Below are 22,488 nucleotides of genomic sequence, written 5' to 3'. Positions count from 1 at the left end.
AATAACAAATAGAAGATTTGAAAATCTGTGTTTATTCTGTTTTTTATCTGTTTGCTGTTACTTACTTTTCTATAATTAAATATTGGCATTATCGACTTTTCAGCCAACCCTTTTCACTATTTTTTCAGAAAATGCAAACAAGTGTGGCGCTTTTTTGATGAAATTTGAGCTTGGCCGCAATCAAATGAAATGAAACCCGGCAAAACAGGTTTTTTAGTGCCACACATAGCCGAAATTGAAGTGTCTGGCCATATATAGTATGTATGTATAAACCAGGAATTGGAGAGTCTGCCCAACAATATGCAATACAAAAATGGAAAAAAATCAAAGTATAGCTGTTTCATCACAGTGGGGTTTTTAAAAATAGAAAAGGAAGCATACGAAAAAACTAACGAAAAAATAGGAATTATCCATTGGGGATTTGCCAGCTAAAATGCACTTGAAATTGCGTAAAACTGTAAGAGATTTAGGGCCAATTAAATAACTGGCTAACATTATTGCTATATATATTTAACTCTTGAAAATTCCAGACCAATGCAATTGAGACTATTAAGTTTGCGGTTCATTTAAGCTCTTAACTAAACTGTTGCAGTTTAGAAAAATGTATTTTTTTATTTATTTAATGTATCAAATAGAGAATTAAAGTAAATTAAATGGTTTTGTTTTGGAAAATAAATTTTTTACTAATTTGTTATGCCTTGCCAATAGTTTTTTAGAGGCCTGTTCATAAGATTGAAAGATTTTTTAATATTTATAAGGTTTGGTTTTAGTTTTTAAACTTAAATTTTTATTGCATTTGGAATACCAGAGAACATATTTTTGAAACTTTTTAAAATTGCGGAGTCTTTAAAAGCTATATGAACTATGTAGTCGAATACATTTTCCATTTCATTCCAGAATTTCCTAGTTAATTCACATTGGACTCTTGTCATTACCAAGTCAAATGAAATAACCATATTTGCTTATTAAGTCGGATATTGCACGAACAATGCCCAAAATTTATGCACATGCCGTTCAATTCACTGGTAATAATCGTGCTTAATAATCGCAATGACAACTGTCTTTGAATTGTTGGCAAGGGCCAACATTTTCCCATTTTCCACCACCCAATTTTCCCAACCCAGCGATGATGATGATGCCTGGCATATTGTGTGCATTTGCCGACAAGTTTTGCCATCAAAAACTCCCAAAAGTATCCAATAGTTTATGCACACAAACTTGCCAAAGGAAAATGTTGGCTGGGATAGTTCATGGGTGGGGGGTGGAAAATTTTAGGAGGGATCGGATTTGTGCTACGTTGTCAAGGGCGCGACTTTCCGTTGATTGCGTTTCTTGTCATCGGGATGATGATGATAATGATGATGATGATGCCCCAGCCTCCTATTTTCCATTTCCCCACTAACCATTCCTCACGATTTTCCTCATGATTTTCCCACAACCCACTTCCACGCACATCCGCAAGTCAAAGTCGAGAAAAGCATTTCGCCGGCTAATCCACTTAATTAGTGTTTGTGGAATATTTTCCAATATAAAATGCATGCAATGAATGCTGGAAAAAAAGTACCAAGAATAAATGAAATTGCGAGAAAAGCCGTGGAAAATGGGTAAACGCTGCTTAAAATGCGAAAAGCCAGTTGCGGGAGGTCAGTTAAGCGCGGAAAAAGCTTCGCTAAGCCATCAAATAGCTTTATTATATAAACGTATAATCTGCGAAAAGCAAACTTCACGCTCTTCCTCAGCATTTTCATTAGTTAATCGAAAACAGCTAAGTGGTAATTTATACATCTAGCCAAGAAGTGATAGGAAACCAGGCGAAAAAAAACTAAATTAATTATAATAAATTAAAAAGAATTATAATCAATTGTATCCCAATGCCATAATGGATTCATAAGACTTTATATGGAATTTAATTATATATAAGAAATTAAAAATAACTATAATCGTACATATTCTCAATTTTTTGGAACACAAGTTAGGGTTAATGGAACTGGTTTTATTTTTCAATATTTCTTAAAGAACATTTTTAGCACTTAAAATATATATTAAACAGCCAACCATCTAGTATTTCCCGAAAAAGACTCTTTTCTTTATAAGGTTTTAACTTGTTTTCCAGATTTTAATAAAATTATTATATTTTATTTATGATATAGGAAATAAGATTCTTTTAAAATTGCAAAATCACTCATATTTATCCAAAGAGGTTGTTAATATGTTTTTCATAATGATGATGACTAATTAGCTTTAGCAATTGCTAAATTTAATTGCAATGGAAATAGTTATAGTCCAGTAATATTATTTTTATGTAAATGCATTTTCTGCAGACATTTTGTAACAAGCGAAACCATTGGAGATTTATTTTAATTACACAATAAATCGATTGCTCATTTGCAATTGTTCGATGGATTTTTCAATTGCCCTCGATTGGCGAATTTTCTCGAATTAAGTAAAGTTATAAGCGAGCTGAACACTGGGATTATGTCGTGTCCGGGCCAATTACAGCTTAATCTTCATTGCACTGCATTCCCGGCTGCATATTGTAAGCAGGAAGCCCAGAAAAACCCAGGAAAAACCCAGGAAAAACCAGGAAAACCATGGAAAACAACAACAGCAAGGACATTCGGTGGCGAACTGTGCTGTTTCTGTTTCAACTTTGTTGCTTTTCCGCGATACTTATTTTTATACCCAGGGATATTGGTGTGATGGGGTATATGGGTATTTATAAGTAAGCAGGTTCCTAAAAATTATTATATAATCATGAAATTAAATATTATTATATTACCTTAAAAGGTATAAAATAATTTCTTCAATTAGCAAAATATATTTATATAAAGAAAAAAGAGACCTGCTTAATTAGCACATTCATTGGTACATTTGTTCAACTATTATGTTCATAACTTTCATTATTACTCATTATATATTTTATTCTAGTGTTATAGAAAATATTGGTCGAGTAATACAAAAATAATTAAAAATACTTAGACTAGTAATTTATAATAAAAGATCTTGATTTTGGAAGGAATATTATGATATATATAAATATTTAAAGAACACCTTTCAAAATCAAGATCTTTTTTTAAAAATCACTAGTCTTATTATTTTTTATTAAGAACTAAGATCTAAGAGTTAAGATCTAATTCTAGGAAGATATTCTTGAAATGTTTATTTAAGAACGAACTGCTCTTATTTTTTCAATGATTACCAGCAATGATTTATTTCTTATTATTTATTTTGATTTAAAATTAAGGATATATATATGAGAAGGAGTTCTTGAAATGTTTACCTAAGATTAAAGATCAAATCCTAGGAAGATATTCTTGAAATGTTTATTCAAGAACGAACTGCTCTTATTTTTGCAATGATTACTAGCTATTTTACTCATGTACCATTTAGTTACTTTATAGAGAGGTATCCCCCAGTCTAAACTTTGCCCAGTTCAGCGGAATTCCTCTGTTCCTCGCTCTTTAAATACCAAATCGATGGATTTCGCAGTCGTGCCTTGGCATGGATTTCTGGTTGGGTCAGGACAATGGGCGTGTGATGGTCGGCGGGTGAGTGGGTGTGGGGTTGGAGGTCAAGTGGGGTGGCAATGGGTAGTGGGCGATGCAGTGCAGTGCAGCTGGTAGCTGGTAGCTGTTAATTACCACGGCAATGGGGCGAGCGTTTAATGCAATGCCATTTGGTACGTGCCGCGCATAAAGTGGATGCTCGGCAATTAATTGACCCACCGTCACAGAAACCAAATCCCCGGCAAATAGGACCTTAAATCGAGGTGAACTCACTTGAAGGTGTCGCGGCTGAAGTTCTTGAATATATTGCATTCGGGATGCTCCAGCAGTCGGAACGCTATCGAACAATGGTGGTTCTCCAGCGGTGAGATGTCATTGTATCTGCAAATGATATGTTATATATAATTTTCCTGGTTTCCCAATCGATTTACCCACCTGAGTGCCAGCTCGGTGCGGGCATTGATCTGGTAGATATTGTTGTAGCCAGGATGGTCGAGGTCGTGGCAGATGCAGGACACCAGCAGGATCAGACACTCCAGGTCGCCCAGGCGGCTCAGCAGATTCGCCTGGCGCGTTATGGCATACATCTGTAAGATAAAGATATATTCGTTTATTGATTTTATTTATTCCGAAATTTAAGCCTAATTCAAAATCGAATTTCCAACCAACCGTCCCTAAAACCTTAGGAGAATTCTGTGGCACCCCATATAAAAAAAAATTTGTAGGTTGTACATTTACAATTTATGTTATGGTAAATTACTTTAAATACCAAAATAGTTTTAAAGATATAAATACATTTTAAATATTAAAATTCATTCCATTTCAATTAGGTTTTTTTAAATTACTTTGAATTCCGACATAGTTGTAAAAATATTAATATATTTTAATTACTAAAATATATTATATTTTTCATGCCAATCAGGTTTTTTAAGCTTTATGGAACACTAAGAATACGTATAGCAATTGTCAGGCATGTAAGATCATTTTTTAGGACACGAAACCATTGTACAATCCTAACTTTTTGTGGACAGTTTTCTATTTTTAATGACTTTGTTCTTCTCCGGTCTGACTAACTACTTTTAGTTTCCCTTTTGGATTCACTATCCAACCCCTCAAACATTTGCCATTTTTCTATCCCTTGAAAGGTTGCACAGCTTCGTCTACTGATTGAACATCATCGATCTAACCATTTATCTTGATGCGGGCAATTAGTCTTCGCATTTTAACATTTAAACTTAGCCGTTAAGGTAAGGTAATTGAGACTTTAAGCTGCGTTGCATTTCCCCTGGGTTCATTTTACCTATTTCCCACCCATTCGATCCGATATGCCGTCTATAAACCTTGTTCCTTCGCGTCTCGTACACTTTCTACTTTCCTTTTGCCAACTCAATTTGTCTGCTGCGAAACCTTTGCAATTACCAGTCAAAGGACCTCCCCCAACTCAAGTCCCCCTTCTCTGCCCGCACTTTATCCGCTTTTTATAGCTTTAATACTTGTTACTTATAGTGTAAGGTATTCAAAGCAACACCTCAGCGTTAATAACACCATTTTAATAAAATAATAATAACAATAGCTAATTATGCAATGCTTAACAAAGTTTAGTTTACCAAACTTATGAGGATGCTAATTTTTACATATAACAAATGTTTTTATTAAACGTGGTAAATATTTTAAAAACTATTTCTGGTGCTTATCATATTGAAAATATTTCTTGGTGTTCACTTTTGAACTAATTCGGAATTTCGGTTTTTGTTTTTAGATTTATATGTCCAACCATTTTTGCTGCAGACCTATACCGCCTGAAAAAGGTGTATTTCTTTTATATTTATAACTAGATGTAGCAAACTAATTAAATTCTATAATTTGGTTTAAAATTTCATGTTTAAACTTGGAATGCAAGATATATCCCAGTTAAATTATTAATGTCCTTTGGTATTCATATCCCTGGTGAGTACTAGGTATAGCTTAGTTGTATCCCTGGATTATAGAGCTGACTGTCCTGTTGGACCTGCAAAATCGTTGGCTGCAAATGAAGATGACTAGGCGGCGGAGACCCTCGAGGAATTTCAACAGCGTTCAATTGAAGCTCTTCGGAGTAAAGAAAGCAGCGCAAACTTTACTCAGCTCTTTGCATTAAAGTTGCAGGGGGTGGTTCTGGGTGTTAGTGGGTGGTTCTGGAAGGGTGGTTTCCTAAGAGGTGAGACTTTGGGGTCTCTGGTCGTAAAAGTTGTTGCACAACTTTCGCCGCCATTGCGTTTACTTTGGCATTAAGTGCGAGTGAAAGGGGTGGCAGAATCGGAATCGAGAAAGAGAGAGAGGGCGTTAATATATATCTATATCTATATCTATATTACATGGTGTGAAAATACAGTCTCTGTGGGAGAAAACTGGGGGGGGGGTTGGTTTTAGCTAGCGGGCGCTATAAATTTATGCAAATGCAAATGCTATTTGCGTTTCGAATTTCGCAAGTTTATCTAAATTCATTGTCAACAAACAGACGCAGACAACTAACCCCCCAAATTCCGTATCCCAAATACCCCGAATACCCAACCCCGAAACACCCACTCTCAAGGGTGGTTAGTTGTTTGTGCATTTTCTGCTTGTTGGAAAACTTTTCAGCGGACAAAAATACACCAAGGAAATCAACTGCAGCGTTAGATGAAAAGTGCAGCCAATGGAAATTAGTCAAAGTGTTTGGTCACGCCCCGTTTGGGGAAACTGGGGAAATTCTCGGAGGAAAATTGAGTACAACAAAAAAAAAATGAAAAGGGGTTTTTTGGGGGGAGGGGGGGCTGCCGTTCAATAATTTAAATTTACGTTCTTGCCGTTCTGCCGTAATGCTCAGTTTTTGTTTCGCCTGTTTGTAGGTTGAACGAAAGCCGCTTAACGGCTTGACTGTCATGTCCTGCAAACGGCTTTTGAGTCCTCGCACACGCACACACATGCCAAATCACACACACCAGCGGAGGCAATTACACGCACTATGTGCACTAACAAGTACGCACAGTCGCGGTGAAAAAAATAGTACTACATCAGATTAAAAAAATAAAATCAACTTTTTATCAAATTATTATACGTAAGATTTGAAAAAATAACTAAAGAAAAAATTCCTAAGTTTTTAAAATATTATTAATATTAAATGTTCAACATTTTTAGAAATATCATATTATTAAAGGTTACTTAGAATATATTATATAGTATTTTTAAATGGACAATAAACAATATTTCAAAAACGTTGGGTAAAGAAAAGCCTTGTTAAAATTTGGTGTTTTAAAAATTATACCATTGTATTTGTTTTGTCAATATAAACAAGGGAGAACGCTATAGTCGAGTACCTCGACTATCAGATACCCGTTACTCAGCTAAATGGAGATATGCAAGCAGCAAAGCGAGATTAAAATGCGCCACCTACCGGCGGTATACAGATTTAAGCGTTATGGGCGTTAGAGTGGGCGTGGCAAATTTTTTTTTGGATCAATCGATAGGTATTGACGAGACCAATACATTTCAGTTAAAATTTTTTATCTAGCATGAAAATTGTGGGCGTCACAGGTTTTTGCGGTTTGTGGGCGTTAAAGTGGGCGTGGCAAACTTTTTTTTTGGGTCAATCGATAGGTATTGATGAGAACATTATATTTCAGTTTAAATTTTCTATCTAGCATCAAAACTGTAGGAGCCACAGTTTTGGGCGGTTTGTGGGCGTTAGAGTGGGCGTGGCTGTCTACTGAAACAAACTTGCGCTGCGTAAGAAGCTCAGGAATCTGCACGCCAAATCTCAATAGCCTAGCTCTCATAGTTTCCGAGATCTCAGCGTTCATCCGGACAGACGGACAGACGGACAGACGGACAGACGGTCAGACGGACAGACGGACAGACGGACAGACGGACAGACGGACATGGCTAGATCGACTCGGCTAGTGATCCTGATCAAGAATATATATACTTTATGGGGTCGGAAACGCTTCCTTCTGCCTGTTACATACTTTCCGACGAATCTAGTATACCCTTTTACTCTACGAGTAACGGGTATAAAAATAGGATTACGTATGTTTTTAAAAATTTCAAAACTGATGGGGTATTGCTTTGCAGATATTTAAATATTAATTTACCGTAAGGCTTACATATGTAATAAAAAATATATATATTTGTAGTTAGAAGTCAGACAGGTCCTATTTCATCCACCGCTGCTGTACAGATGGACATGACCCGCCTATGCAAATGGGCGGCCCCATTGAATTGTAAAATACGCAACAACCCATATGGATTGCCGGAAAGCTATAAAAATGGAATGAGTGGTGTGGGGATAAAAGGAGAAATCCACCAGCCGGAGGTCGAAATACGAATATTCTGCAATCGACTCATGCGCCATATTTAAAAAGGGAATTTTTGCATAGCCAATAATACAAAAAGATTTTTAGTCCCTGTGGGAATAAAAATATTAGTCGCAGCTTTTCGATTTCAAACCATTTATGGATGGTTTTTTATGAGAGGACAACAATTATAATCGTATTAAAAATAAAAAGCTTTTCGTTTTAAAAGTAATATTGGGTAGGTAAAAATGCAAATTTAATGAAAAAATATTGAAAGATCATTTTAAATTTTCAAAACTTAGTCGTTGATTTATAAAATAGTTGAGAGTTATACAGCTTAAAAATTATTAAGTTATTTTTTAAGCAAAACAAAAAATACATATGTATGTGTATAAGTATTAGAGGTATATAGCCCGATAAAATAAGGAAAAAATGTAAGTATACCTATATTTGTAAACTACTTTTAAGATTGTAAAAAGGCTTCTTAATGATTTACGGTATTTGATAATATACGAGGTGTCATTAAAACTACTTATAAGTGTCTAAAAGTATGCAGAAATATATTTGAAATTTGGAAGTCCAATGTAGAGTTAGAAAGTAGAGTTATTTTTTTATAGCATTCTTTTAGCCACCATTTCAAATATATAAAGATTTTTGTTCTATCCCAATTGTAAGTAATTTAAACAGTCATTGTTAATTAGGACATTTTCTTTGGCCCAAATTAATTGTGGGCTATTTTTCGCGATTGTCCTTCGGGCAGAGCAACACAGTTACGTGGGCGGAATTGTCATAAAAATAGTGCACACAGGTGAAAGGCAGGTGAATGGCAATGACGTGGACACCGATGACGAGGACGATGACAATGGGCGCTCCCCTATGTTTTTTTTCTGTCTGTATTTGTGGCCATGGCTTTGTTTTTTTTGTCTGCCACATAATGCGGTTTATGGCAAACATATTTAACAGCAACAACGGCAAAAATAATAATGCGATTGTCATAGTTGCGCTTGTGGCAGCAATTTTGCAATGGGGCAACCGTGCGTATACTTGATGCCTCGACTATCTGACTTTCTCCTGTCCTTTTGTCTTACTTTCCCCCAAAACCCTCACCACCCCCCTCGCATATTGTTGACTTCAACTTGCAGCCTGCCATTGTTGCCACGCCCACCCACTTCCAACCGCCCTTTACCTGTTAGCCTTTGTTGCCTGGAAAAATAATTTATTAAAGTTTTCGTTTCGTTTTTCTTGTTATTTTTCCTTTTTTTTTTGTACTCCGTGCTATATGTATCTTTGTCTTAGTTAGTTCTCGAAAGTTGAGCTACAGTGGAACTCGACTAAGTGCAGCTCTTTATGGCAAAGTTTGCCATTGAAATAAGCCGGGAGTGACAATGCATTTTAATTTATTTCAGCTTATATTTATGTGGCACAAAAAGTGTGAGGTCTCAAAACGAACAGCAACGAAAAATTGTGGAAAACTTTATGCAAATAGAGATGGATCTTAAGTGGGTTTAGTAACGAAAATTGGAATATCCTAGAGTGGAATAAATAATTAATTAATAAAAAGGAGAGAAGAGAAGGGGAATATGTTATTTATATATTTTACCAAGACTTTAATTCATGTTAAATTTAAAACTAACCCATTCTCCATCTTTCGTATCCCGTGACTTATGCCCAAAAATAATGGCTAGTAGGGTATATTTTGGGAAGTAAAGTGAAAAGAACTCGCTGCAGAAAATGCAACAACACCACGGAACTTTCATTTGCCAAAAATGTAGGTTAAAAAATGTTCCGCTGGCACTTGAGCAGCCAAGTGGGTCGCTGTTCTAAGTGCTCAGTGGGTGGTTTTTGGTGGATTCCGTTTTTTTCATCCATTTTTTGGACAATACTGGGTGAGTGACCAGTCAGTAGGTCCCCTTCTTTCTCTGTCTTTTCCATGGCTTTTCCCCATGGCCAATGTGTTGCTATTTAAAAGAGGAAGAAACAAATTCTTTGTATCTTTCGCTTCTTGGACGTATCTTGGCAGCTAAAAATAGGTCCTGCTCTAAGCCACATTCGCACACAGGGGCATTCAGACCGGTTTTGCAGTTGTGTGTGTGAGAGCGTTTTGGGTGGATTGCCCTTTGGCGCTTTAGTTTATTTTTGCATTGCATACAACTGGGCGCCGTTTATTGTGCGCGCCCACACACAACCGACACACACACAGCATACACAACATACAGATTCATATAAAGAAATACTCATGTGCTGCCTTAGAAAAAATGCCCACACTATATCGATTGCAAGTCTCAGGCATTTAGACACATTAACATTGCATTCATTGTGAGCATTCGTCCGTTATAGATATTGTATATTTTATTATATGCATACATTATTTGTATAGCTGGCACGCTCAAGTATTTTATTAATAATAATGTGCGACATGAATTGGCCCGGGGGGACTGTGGTAAAATATTAGATCACAACTTATGTGGTCCAAGGAGAGCCCATTAAGAAAAACAACAGCTTGTATCCGATTTCACTTCAAACTATTTATACTTGCTGGCAAAAAATATCCACATATGAGCACAAAAGACGAGCACAGCTGCCCTCTGTGGGAAATTTAAGACCACTTACGTTGAAGAACTATTGTATTTTTAGCAATCAATCAGAAAGCAAAATATGAAAAGGATGTCCAGCAGGCTTTTGTTCGCCTGAATGAAATGTTTCAAATTATTATTAAATAAATTAAAAACATACACGTGACGCTTGGAATTGTAGTGAAATAAAACAAGTAACAAGATTACATGAAGTAATACAAGCGAAAGATCATCTTGAGTGGGCTTAATATTTTTTAAGGATTTTAAAAGATTGTCATAATTAAAAGTTTTTTTACCACCCACACAGCCTCACAAAAAAAAAAGATGATTAATATATTAAATAGGAAAGGATATTGAAAAGCGATTGACAAGATATATCAATATTATATACTTTCAGTAATTTTTTTGGTATGGAATAAGTTTAAATTATGTAAGCCTGAAAAATATTTTATAAATAACCAAATATAATGTACTAATGGTAATTTTTCGAAACAAAATAATATTAAATTCAAAGTAATAAAAGTTTTGTAACTTTTTGGATATCACATAAATTTAAATTGATTAGTAAGTTTTTCTTGTTGATAAGGCTTAGAAATTAGAAAAGTAAATTTTCCGAACTATTTCTGTACATACAAAAAAGTTTGATTGGTGAAACTAAACAATAGGAATAGTTATGTAACTAGGGCAAATAGTTAATTATTATAAAAAATATTTTACTACAGTTTAAAATAGCTTACTACTGAAAAAATAGTTTTCTACTATTAAAAATAGTATTTTTTCTGGTTTGGCTTAGTAAAACTACATTTGGTTTTTGTGAGAGTAACTATTTCATTGATAAAATTGATCATTCCATGGGTTAGCTTAACAATTGCATAGGTACATTTTACCAAAAGAGTTTTTAAATAACTTAAAAAAATTTTTTAAAATAATACAATTGATTTCTTAAAATTTACCAATGCTGATAGTTTGTAACTATACAAAATATTTAACTTTTATAAAATGTATTTTACTACTATCAAAAATATTAGAACGTATTTTTTTGTTGCTTGGCTTACTATTTATTAGTAAAACTACTGTAAAATTGTAACGTGTGTGTATTTAGTTCTTGTGGGAGTAACTATTTCATTGGTGAAATTGACAATTCCATGGGTGGGCTTTACTATTATAATGGTAAATTTTACCAAAAGGGTTCTTAAAAATCTTTAAAAATGTGAAGAAACAAACTCACCATTTGGGCAACGCAGAAGCAGTGCCGAAAGTTGTGGAAGGGCACCTCGTTGTAGTGCTTGTAGACCTCGTAGAGCCATTCGCGCAGCGTGTCCACCGGGATGCTGAACTTCTCGATGAAGCCCAGCTCGACGAACATGGTCTGCATGAGGTGGATGACGTCGGCGTCGCCCCACTCGTAGGAGTCGAAGGCCGGCAGGCGCAGGGCGGCCCTCACCTCCTCCGAGAAGGTCGTATCACAAATTTCCAGGAAGCGGCGCTTCACCTCCTGATGCTTTGGTAGACTGCTTTTACGATGCGGCGGGCCCAGCGGTCGTTTGGAGAGACCTACAAAGGAAACGAGGATTACGGGTATTAGCAGGAAGCGCAATTATCCAAAGTGATCTTGAGTCTAAGTTACACAATGCCACATGAAAACATTCTGGGATGAGAGATGTGGGATGATAGGAACAATTTACCTATAACTGATATTTGAGAACACATATTGCCTTGTCTTTGTTTTAAAATTATTTCTCCTATAATATATAAATGACAAGTAAGTACAGGTATAAGTGATCAAATACTTTACACAGAGAAAACCAAATAAGATAGAGTGGGTATCTAAAATTCCTAGCCAAATGTTTTTATTGCCATGTTCGGAGTTTGAGTTTATCATTTTAATTACCTAGTAATTAATAAATGTTTAACTTAACTGGTTTCACTAACTTTAAATTTCAGATGATTATGATTTCTTAAGCCACCAATTTTTAAGACCAAGTTCAGATATATTTTGAAATTTAATTTTATGTCATACCTTTAAATCTCCACCTGCTTTTAAATCCCCTTCACATTTTTTTACCCCAGACTGACTGAAGTCGAGTGGAAATCTGTCGAGCTGCTCGGCTGTTCAATAAATAAATCAGGCAGTCGAAACAGGAAATACAGTCTGACGATTCGACCCATGGCAATTTGGATTATTGCAAATAAAGCGGTGGAGAACCAGTCCAAATCCGACTCCAGGAGCCGAATCCGAATCAAAATCCACTTGCCAGGACTGGAATATGAACGGAAATACATTGGCCTGGTCTAAACCGGGGGCACAGCTTCCTTTTCACCTTTTTCCTCCGTCTAAAGATTTTTTTTTGATTCGGTTTGGGTTCGGTTTTTGTTTTTATTTCAACGCCATAGGCGGGAAATTAAATTTTCAATCGGTGGCACGCTTCAATGGCTGAAAATGAAGCACCGACCGCCGACCTGTGGACCTCTGCCAGATAGTTCACCTTCACCGGCGGAAGCTGCCACGCCCCCTTCCACCACCCGCCCTCCGGCCAGGTGCGATCCAGGAAAAGTTGAAATGTTTTGCCTCAATTTAGCTTGCAAATGAATCAAAACATTTTATGATTGCGGGCCACCCTTGAGAGGGAAATGAACTAGCCTTCATGTTTCGACCGCCTAATGAAGTTGGCCAGCAGTACATTTTTAGTGTATTTTTTCTTTTGGGCCCAAAGGAGGTCAAATTCGGATAGTGGTTGTATCGATTAGATAGCAAAGGTGTAACATGTATATATTAAGGATATTGCCATTTTAAATGAGAGTTTTTTCTTGCAAAACAAACATAATACTCATAAAGGTTCAGATATTTCATCTAAGCATTTTATATTTATGCGCAGAAAAGTAATAGTTAGTTTAGGAATTTTTAATTTAAATAATAGTCTTAATACATTTATTATCTCTTGTAAAAAATATATTTACATTTTTAAGGTTAAGATATTTCATATAAAAACGTTTATCTAACAAAATAAAGGTGGTATATACGCAAAGCCAATCCTTGGAGTTTAAACTTATGTGCAGGTATTTTTGAAGTACTTTATATAGTACTTTAATTTTGAAGCTAAGTTTTATTATTACAAAATATTTCTGATATGATTGATTTTGTGCAAAATTCATTGTCATATATATATTATAATATATTTTTTAAATTTGGTATAAGCAGCCTGCCTAAAAAAAAAATAGAATAAAGGACTGCTATCTTTAATCTCTTCCATAAAACCTACTTTAAAAATATTAAAGTATATTTAAAAAAAATTTTTTTAATAACCCTACCCAAATCAAAAATAGAATAAAGGGCTCCTACCCTTAAGCTCATCCATAAAACCTACTCTTAACTTTGAAGAATGCTAACCTTTAGCAATTTGAATTTCTCGGGAGTTTAGCATGGGTGATTTCGAAATTGCTTCCTTCCCATTGGGCTACAAAAGAAATTCGCCATCAAAGGACATTCCTTGACGGCCTCTTTCATTTGTCGTATTTCCAATTTCGAGGGCCATCGCATGGACCATGGGTTATATACCTATACACAGATCGCTTTTGGGACAAGGGACCCAACATCCTGTCTACTTTCCAGCGAATTTTCAGGCTGCTTTCGGGGGCCAGAATTTGCAAAGATCTCATTGTAATGAGAGCTGACTTTTCCGACAGTTTTCTCACACCCCCTACCCCCCTTCTCCACCACTGACTGGGGGTTTTCCTCTATTCGGTTTCACCCACATCACAAGCGGTGCCACTCTTCGAAATTTGATTAAAACGGTTCCCTTTGAAGTGCACATCTACCGCCCCACCCTCCAAACCCCGCCACTCACACACAGATACTCTCGCACACACACACACAAAGTAGTGGCTGGGCCACGCCCCCCGCTGACGACCGCCCACATGTGCTGCAAGCCAAACACTTTGCGGGCAACGGTTATAATTAATTTACTGCCACTTACAATTTTTAATTAAGCCGCCATCGCGTTTCTGATATGCTGTATATATAGACCAAATACACTGCCCGAAAAAGGGTTAAGCAAATAATAAATAATGGGATTTTTTACGCTAGAGTTAGAAAAATACTTTAGTGCTTTTCTTTTAAGTCTCCTGATTTTTTTACATTTTTTAATGTACTTTAAATTTTAATTATGTTTCTGATTTATTTAAAAAATGTGCTAAAATTGGTTAAACGTTGAGATATAATTTTTTTAAAAGCTTCATTTTTGAATATTATTTTAAAGATATATAGACATTTTTTTAACTTAATTTTTTTTATTTTTTATTATTATTATTTTGTAGGTCTTGAGATTTCTATCATTTAAGTTCAAACAGTTCCTATTTTTTTCTCACAATTAAACATTCAAACTTTAATTTTTATAATAATTTTAAAAATTCATAAGTGTCAACATTTTTAATATTTATTTTTAGTTCTCTGGGAAATTATTTTTCATGTTTTATTTTGAGTCTATTAATTAAAAAAGTTCTTATAGCAAATTTTTTTAAAATTAAGTTTGGGACTTTATAAAATTATATTTCAATGATTTCTACATTCAAATTTGAGGTTTATATATTTTTATATTTTAATTTTATTTTTTATTAGTTTAAAAAATGCAAACTTATCCAAACTTATAATATCTATTTTTTTCGTAAATGATTTTTTTTTTTGATTTTGGGTCTGTTAGTTTAATTATTTCCAAATTTTACATTTTTTATTAAAACTAAGTTTGTTTGGGATTTTTAAGGCAAATATTTTTGTTCTCTTATTTTTGCAGTGCCCATTGGGTTTGTTTGTCCGCCGTTCTATTTGCACACGCTTATTGCCCCCGCAGAAAGAGAAAGTGAAAGAAAGTGCGACGGCGGCGAGGAGAAAGCCAGGATCTGCGAAGGGGTAATGAAAGGTTGCTTCGTTATTAACTGACAGATTGATTTACAATGAGGCTGGGGTCAGGAAAATAGATGGATAGTGAAACACCGTCTGCTGCTGCTAATTACTCATGATGAGCGATTCGGGTGGAAAATGCTGCTGATTTTCCTCAGCTATTCAGAAGGGGTGAAAAAAAAAGTGAAACAAAAAAAAACATGACTGATTTTTAGTGGGAGTAATGGCAGGTTCGACTGGTAATTTAATCGACTAATTGGACGTGTGCATTTTCAAGAGCCAATAAACAGCTAATTGGCAAAGATATGCGTTGATAAATTAATGGATTCATCAATTAAAAAATGTGGATTTTCAGATATTTGATAGCTAAGCAGGCTGCAAAAAAAAAAATCACAAATACCGAGATGAATTAATTGAGAGGAAGTAAGTGGAGAAATATGTTGAAATCAATTGAGTTGGCAAGTGCACTTGTATGTTTATCCGCATTTCTTTTCTGTTCGGGCAGGAAGTGAAATTAAATTAAAATTTCTCCCATATCCGGAGCCTTTTTCCTTTTCCTTTTCAATTCGGCAGGTGACAGGTTGATCGATGAGTGCTGCCAGCGACTTATCCCAAAATCCTTCACCGGAAAGGAAGTGTCTTTCAATGCAACTTTGATGCATCGGAATATGCAAGTATGAAATTGAAAATATCACTGGGCTTTCCTCTTATTTCCACATACATTTCCTTTTCGTTTTTCCGGCTTTTCCTGGATTTTTTCCGCCTTATTTTCCACACACAGACACAGTTGCAAAAATATGAACTGTCATCTGTGTTTGCCGCACTGACAATCCCACTGAGATGATTGATTGAAAAGTGACAATGAGACAAAGAGTAATGCTTATTGATAGTTCTGGTCAATTTCCGGTTGATTAGCAATCAAAGTAATTGTGCCAAGTGCAGGCTTTTTTGCTGGTTTTTCTTTTTTTTTTGAGGGGGCAACAGTTTCGTTTGCCAATTTGCTGGCAGGACAGGCCGCCACACACACAGAGGTCGTGATAAATGAAGTCGATATTTTGTGCCGGGCCGAGTGGGGCAATAAAATTTGCTGCCAAATATTGCGATTGTTGCAGTGGGCGGTAGTCCTTTCGTCCTTTTGGTCCTTTCGAGTGCTCTCACATTGCGCATACGCCGTGTGGCCGGCAGCTGCACTCCATTTCGCTGGGCGACCACCTCTTGATGGCCATTTATCACACCGACGCTCCATTTCTATCCACCTCCCCCCCTCAATGCAGTTTGGCCAAGTGACGCACATTCTCCTGGCCAGGCCCATAATTCAATTGTTTTTACTTGGCTGCGGCCTTCGGTGCGAAAAGTTTCTCCTTTAACCACGGAGTTCAGCATTTAGCCATTCCTGCCAATCGCCAATCGCCAATCGCCAATTGCCAATTGAATTTCATGGCCAACGTTAAGCGAAGTGACAGTTTGAATTATGCTTTGACGCATAATCGATGCCATTTGACAGTGGAGAGCTGCCGAGTGGAGAGATGCTGGCAGTGGAGAGTCGCTGTCCGAAAATACAAAACTGTCATTGGGGAAAATGCCAGCGGGTGGCCCCGCTGCAAACTGAGAAAATGTCCAAGTGAAAATGCATCACATGCATTTATAATGCACAATGGACGGAAGGTATTTCCGTGAACCTAATAAATATTCAATTTGATGGGAATGAAATTAGATGGTAGACGGCACATCCCTGTGCATACGAATACGATTGAAGTTTGGCCAGAAGTTTAAGCAAGTTTTCCGCTTTCATGGTTGCTTAAGTCGAAAACTTGGACATTTTTGAATTTATGAATAAGGAAAATATAGGGACCATTCTTAGAAACTTTATAACTTTAATGCTTTTATATTAATATTTATTTTGGTATTATTATTAAGAAGTCTTTATCAGCATAATGGTATTCCCTGTAAAGTTGAACTTAATAAATTGTCTTATATTCAATTCTTACATACTTTAGACCTAATATATTTGTAACTAAATGTTTAATAAAACAAAACAATCAAGCTTTTATATTAATTTTAGTCATTGAGAAAAGTGTTAAATTCAAAGATTTAATGTTCAAATTAAATATTTTTCGCTATGTTTTTCATCCATTAGTTATATTTGTAAATCTAAAAATGTAACAATTATAGTTAATTTAAACATAATATTTATATATAATATTATAATATTTTTTTATGACTTTTTTTATCAAATGACGTACATTTTTTAAAGTAAATAATAGTATTTTCCTTTAATTTATCTATAATAACTCTAATATTTTCAAATTAAATCGTTAAATTTAATATGTTTAACTTTGAATGCAATGTTCTGATATTTCTTTTAACTATTCATTTTTTTTTGGTAAAGGATTCCACCCAATAAGTAGTTAAATAGTTATATAGTTAGTTAATATAAAGCCCAAACAACAGGTGGTAGCTGCCAGTTATGGCCAAAAGATTTATGCCCAACTAGCTCACTCTGCCAAATTCCTGATGTCAAGTGGTAAATTCAACTGCCAAAGGGATTCGGGATTATAAATCAATGCCGGGGAGGGGCAAAAACTGGTCAGGACTTTCGACGAATGCCATTAATTATGGCAAATGTGTGGGGGATAATTTCACGCCTAGCAGAATGCAATAAAATGTGAGTACTGCCCCTTCTTGGGAGATACAACAAAAAAAAGGGGCAAAAAGGCTGTTGATTATGGCCGCATTATGTGTACAAGCTGTCGTATCAAATGCTCCTTTTTTCCCTCAGTCTTTGTTTGTTTTTTTCTCCTCTTCTGGTTTATTTTTTTCTCAGGTCCTCCCAGTGTCCCAATGTCCTTTGTCCTTTGGCCTTTGGCCCCCGTTTTCGTGGCGCTGCTTAGCCTAATGACCCCCTCCCCCCTGCCTGCGTTGTCTAATTAATTAATGGATTGTAATTAATTATTTAACACAATGCTCCCGGAGTTGTGCGTACGTGTTCTACAAGACCCATTTTTATAAGGGACCTCTATTATCATTCCCCCATTCAATATGCATGTTAAACGCACAACAAATGACAAATTTTGGCCACAATGCGACACGTCGACAATCCACAAAATCCACAACCCACCGAGTCCCAAAAATGTGGGGGCGTACCAAAAAAAAAAGGGGGCGGGGCCTTACCAAGAAACAGATTAGGAGGATGCAAATAAGGAGTGGGAGATTAATGACGAGAGTGCTTCCCAGTCGTCTCCCCACATTATTTATACCCATACTCCCGTGTATACATATACTCCCAGGAATTACGGAGCGCGAAATAATTAACCGAAAAGGATCAACTACGAGTGCAGCGAGTGAATTAATTTTTCACCAGCCTGCTATCTGTAAGCCCCAGTCCAAATGATTAAAGGTTCTTTCTTTCCCCATTATTTATTTCGTGGCACATTTTATTGGGTTCCTGTCTGTGCATTTGCGTAATTACCTGGTATGGTACTACCATATGATTGATTTAAGGAACTCTTAAATAGCCTTAGAGAATTTTTTCACATGATTGTGAACATCCGATATTTTTACAATGTATTTTAAGAAAAAGAAAAGCTCTGATTGATTTTAGAAACTTATCAATTATGTTAGGGAATTTTTAAAACGTCTGTAAATGTTGGACTAAAAAAATTAGGTTTATGTAATTATCTTTAATAGAAATATCTCTATATTTGATTAATGCAATTTTTAAACAATTTAAAAGCATTTTTCAAGATGTGTGTGAATATTTATATTTTAGAAATATATTTTTAGGTAAAAAAACGTTATGAAGTATTTTCACCAAAAACTATAAGAAATAACTGTCTTTGCCAAAGTTATAGCTTTAAATATAATTAAATTCTATAATAGAATCCAGAAAATATAAATTCTATTATAAAACTCCTTAATCATTTTAAGATTTACTCCTAAATTTAGGCAACTGGTTAGTATATTAAAATAAGAAGAAAGTTTTAAAGTCCTTAACAAAATTATAATCCTTATATGTATTGTTAAGTGTTACTTTAGACTTAAACTTTGTAATCCTAAGTCTACTTTAGAGATAAAAATAATATTTATAATGTTTAGATAAACTTTTAAAATATTTATTTATTTGTACATACTTGTTATTAATTTTGGTTGATATACTACTATTTAGATATACTAATATTTATTTTGCTTAAATATTCTTTTCAAATTAACACTTCCTCAGTACTTATATTTTTAATATACTTTTCATTAATTTTTGTCGATTTATTTGTTATTATTGCTTTATTAAATTATATTTTTAACCAAGAAATTTTTGTATCTAAAAAAAAAAACGATTTAACAGATGCGATGACCGTCTGCTTAGCGTATGCACACATTCGTATTGATTTTCCCCTAATGGTGATCAATATGTTTGCCTTTCCTGCCACTAAACACTCGAATGTGTAGGGGAAATAAATCAGAGCACACGCATGATATATGAGTGGGATATACGGGGGCATAACTGTAGCTTAAAGGCCCTGTTGCAGGTTTATGGCCAAAGACAAGTTTCAATTAGGGGCTTTGGCAGGGGCGCACGGGAAAGGGGGGCAGGGTGGACCTGGGGGAAATTGAAGGGGGAGAATCCATGAAATTGGCAATCCTAGTTCGCTGCTGATTCGTTTCCCTTTCATCCTCGTTTCATCTTCACCTGCTGCTGCTGTTTGTCCATCAATTTGGCTCACCTGTCTTATCTGTGAGCATGTGTGTATGAGTGAGTTGTGTCTCTGCGAGGGTGTGTGTGTGTGGCGGAAATACCCTGCAATTGATTGGGGGTCTATTTCTAATTGTATGTCCTGAGCTTAGGTACAAAAATCAAAAATGTGTCTTTAGAACTTGTATTGTATTTAAAACAAAATTGAATTGTTAAATAATTATAGATATGCATTAAAAAAATATATATATTGCAATTTTATTTTAAAAATATTAAAGATATGTATTTACCAGTGTTATTGTATCAGCAACTAATTTTAAATTAAATACATATATATCATCAAAAATAAAATAATCAATTTTAACAGATCTTTTTATTTAAAGTTCCAATTTTTAATAGTTTACAAAATGTCTTATTAATCTTTAAAATGTATTTACCAACGTTTTTCAGACGGCTTCCAATTTAGAAATTAAATATAAATACATTTAAAAATGAAATAATTAATTTAAAGAGATCCTTTTACTTAAAATTATATATTTAATAATTTACAAAATGTCATACTTGGCTTTTAATTGTACCTAAATATTGCAAACTATATTTTAGATACTTGTATTGAAAATATTTCAATATATTTATTAACAATTATTGTTTAAGCAAATATTAGTTTAGAAATTTTTTTTTTTACTTAAGTTCATATTTTTAAAAATTTACAATGCTTATATTTTTTTAACTGTAAGTATTGCATCCCAGGGTAAAAGCAATACCTAAGTATATAAAAATACCTTAGACGTAATTGTTTGCTATTGCCAACTTATCTTTTTGACTTAATATTTCTTGTTATTTAAGTATGTGTAAGTAATGTTTTTATTATATCTTTCAATCACGATGATCTAAGGGCTATTACATCCTTCAAGTAGAGTATCCAATAAGTGGAATGGTTTTCGGAACTCAACGCTTTCGCCGTTCGCACCGCAAAACGGTTTTAATGGCCCAACCGCAGACGAAATGGGCTTGCAGGCTGCAGCGAATTGGCTGCGGATTGTCGCGTGCAACGCGTCGTATGCGTAATGTGCGCCTCGCAATTCCACGCAACACGCAATTCCATCCAAAATGCACCTGCAAATACGACGGAATACTCGTAGTGCCGCTGCCATAGCAATCATAACGACTAATACAAGGTGAAAGCAACTGGGTGGGCTATAAATAAATACCACAAATATACACCGTGTGTCGAAATGGTTGGTAATACCGGCTCCGAATGTGGCCCATAAATAGCCGAAGGGCTAACTCCATGGGTAAACCCCCACCACAATTGCGAACCCAACTCTGCACTTCGATGATTATGACGACGATGATGATGGGGGGGCCGTTGGCATTTATGGGGATCAACGGATTCAACGACATTAAACAAACAAACAAACAAACAACAAAGTGACCAAGCCGGCAGCACCAACATCAGATATTAATTACACGTCAACGGAGGTCAATTAAAAATTTGTGGCCGATTAAATGGGTGACACGGGGCCGGGTCACGACATGGAATGGGCCATGTAATGGCCTGGGATGAAAACAGGACAAAAATAGGACGAACAGGACAGTATCCCGGGCCAAAAGGTCGAAGGGCAGGGGAGGAATTGTAGGCGATTTATTGGGTAATTGGGGACAGGTCAGGCTCGAACGAATTCTAAATGGAAAGTGGGCGGGTCACTGCAGGGGTCATATTAAACAAGGCCCACATAACATGCAATTGGGCCGATAAGCGTTAAACAGAGCGCTTAACAAAAATGTAGTTGTAAGTGGAAAAAGGGCAAACAACATTTAAGTATATTTTTAAAATGGTGATTAAAAAAAATCTAGCAAACCAATTTTCTTTTTTTTTTATAATTCCTAATGCTTAATTGCTTAATTTAAAAAATCTATCAAACTAATTTTCTTTCTTTTATAATTCCTAATGCCTAATTGATTAATATTATGTTCTAAGCAAAACACTAGGTTTCTCTTTTAAATTTAATTTTTAGGTGCCTACAAGTATGCAACAATATAGTGTAAGCATTGAAATTCAATGAAATCAATAACTGCATACTTTTAGACACCTAAAATAAAATTTAAAAGGAATTTGTGGGGCATGCTTCTATAAAAAATTTGCAATAAAAGGTTTAAAATAATATTTTATATTGGTTCAATGAAAAATGGTTAGGCAATGGATTTTTAAATTTAATTTAATTGAAATATATTAAAAATTAATAAACAAATTTTAAACCTCTTGAACATTACACATTTTTAAACAATCGCCTGACATTTGCTTTTATAATAAGATTACTAAAATTGGGCCTTCCATTTGCATAATTTCATAACCAGTTTCTGTTTTTAGATTTTTCGGGCACTTTGGCCATTAATATTTAATAAGGAACTACATTACTTGGAAAAAAGTGAAAACAAATAACCATATATACAGCTGCGGCAAAAATAATAGCACCATGACATAAGCTTGGCTTTAAATCGAAATTTTATTAAGAAT

The 22,488-nt window shown here is 35.1% G+C and overlaps 1 protein-coding gene across 1 annotated transcript in view; it reads right to left on the bottom strand.

Moving 5' to 3' along the window:
* The window catches only part of Pde9 (phosphodiesterase 9), a 147,695-nt gene that overhangs the window by 13,271 nt on the left and 111,936 nt on the right, over positions 1–22,488 (bottom strand). The window contains exons 5-7 of the mRNA XM_017068310.4: positions 11,618–11,943; positions 3,942–4,093; positions 3,780–3,887 (exon numbers count right to left, since the gene is read on the bottom strand). Coding sequence (XP_016923799.3) covers positions 3,780–3,887; positions 3,942–4,093; positions 11,618–11,943 — 586 coding nt within the window. The remainder of the gene's footprint in view (positions 1–3,779; positions 3,888–3,941; positions 4,094–11,617; positions 11,944–22,488) is intronic.

The sequence above is a fragment of the Drosophila suzukii genome, chromosome X, assembly GCF_043229965.1.
Source record: "Drosophila suzukii chromosome X, CBGP_Dsuzu_IsoJpt1.0, whole genome shotgun sequence".
NCBI lineage: Eukaryota > Metazoa > Arthropoda > Insecta > Diptera > Drosophilidae > Drosophila > Drosophila suzukii.
This window is presented reverse-complemented; position numbering and strand designations above follow the sequence as displayed.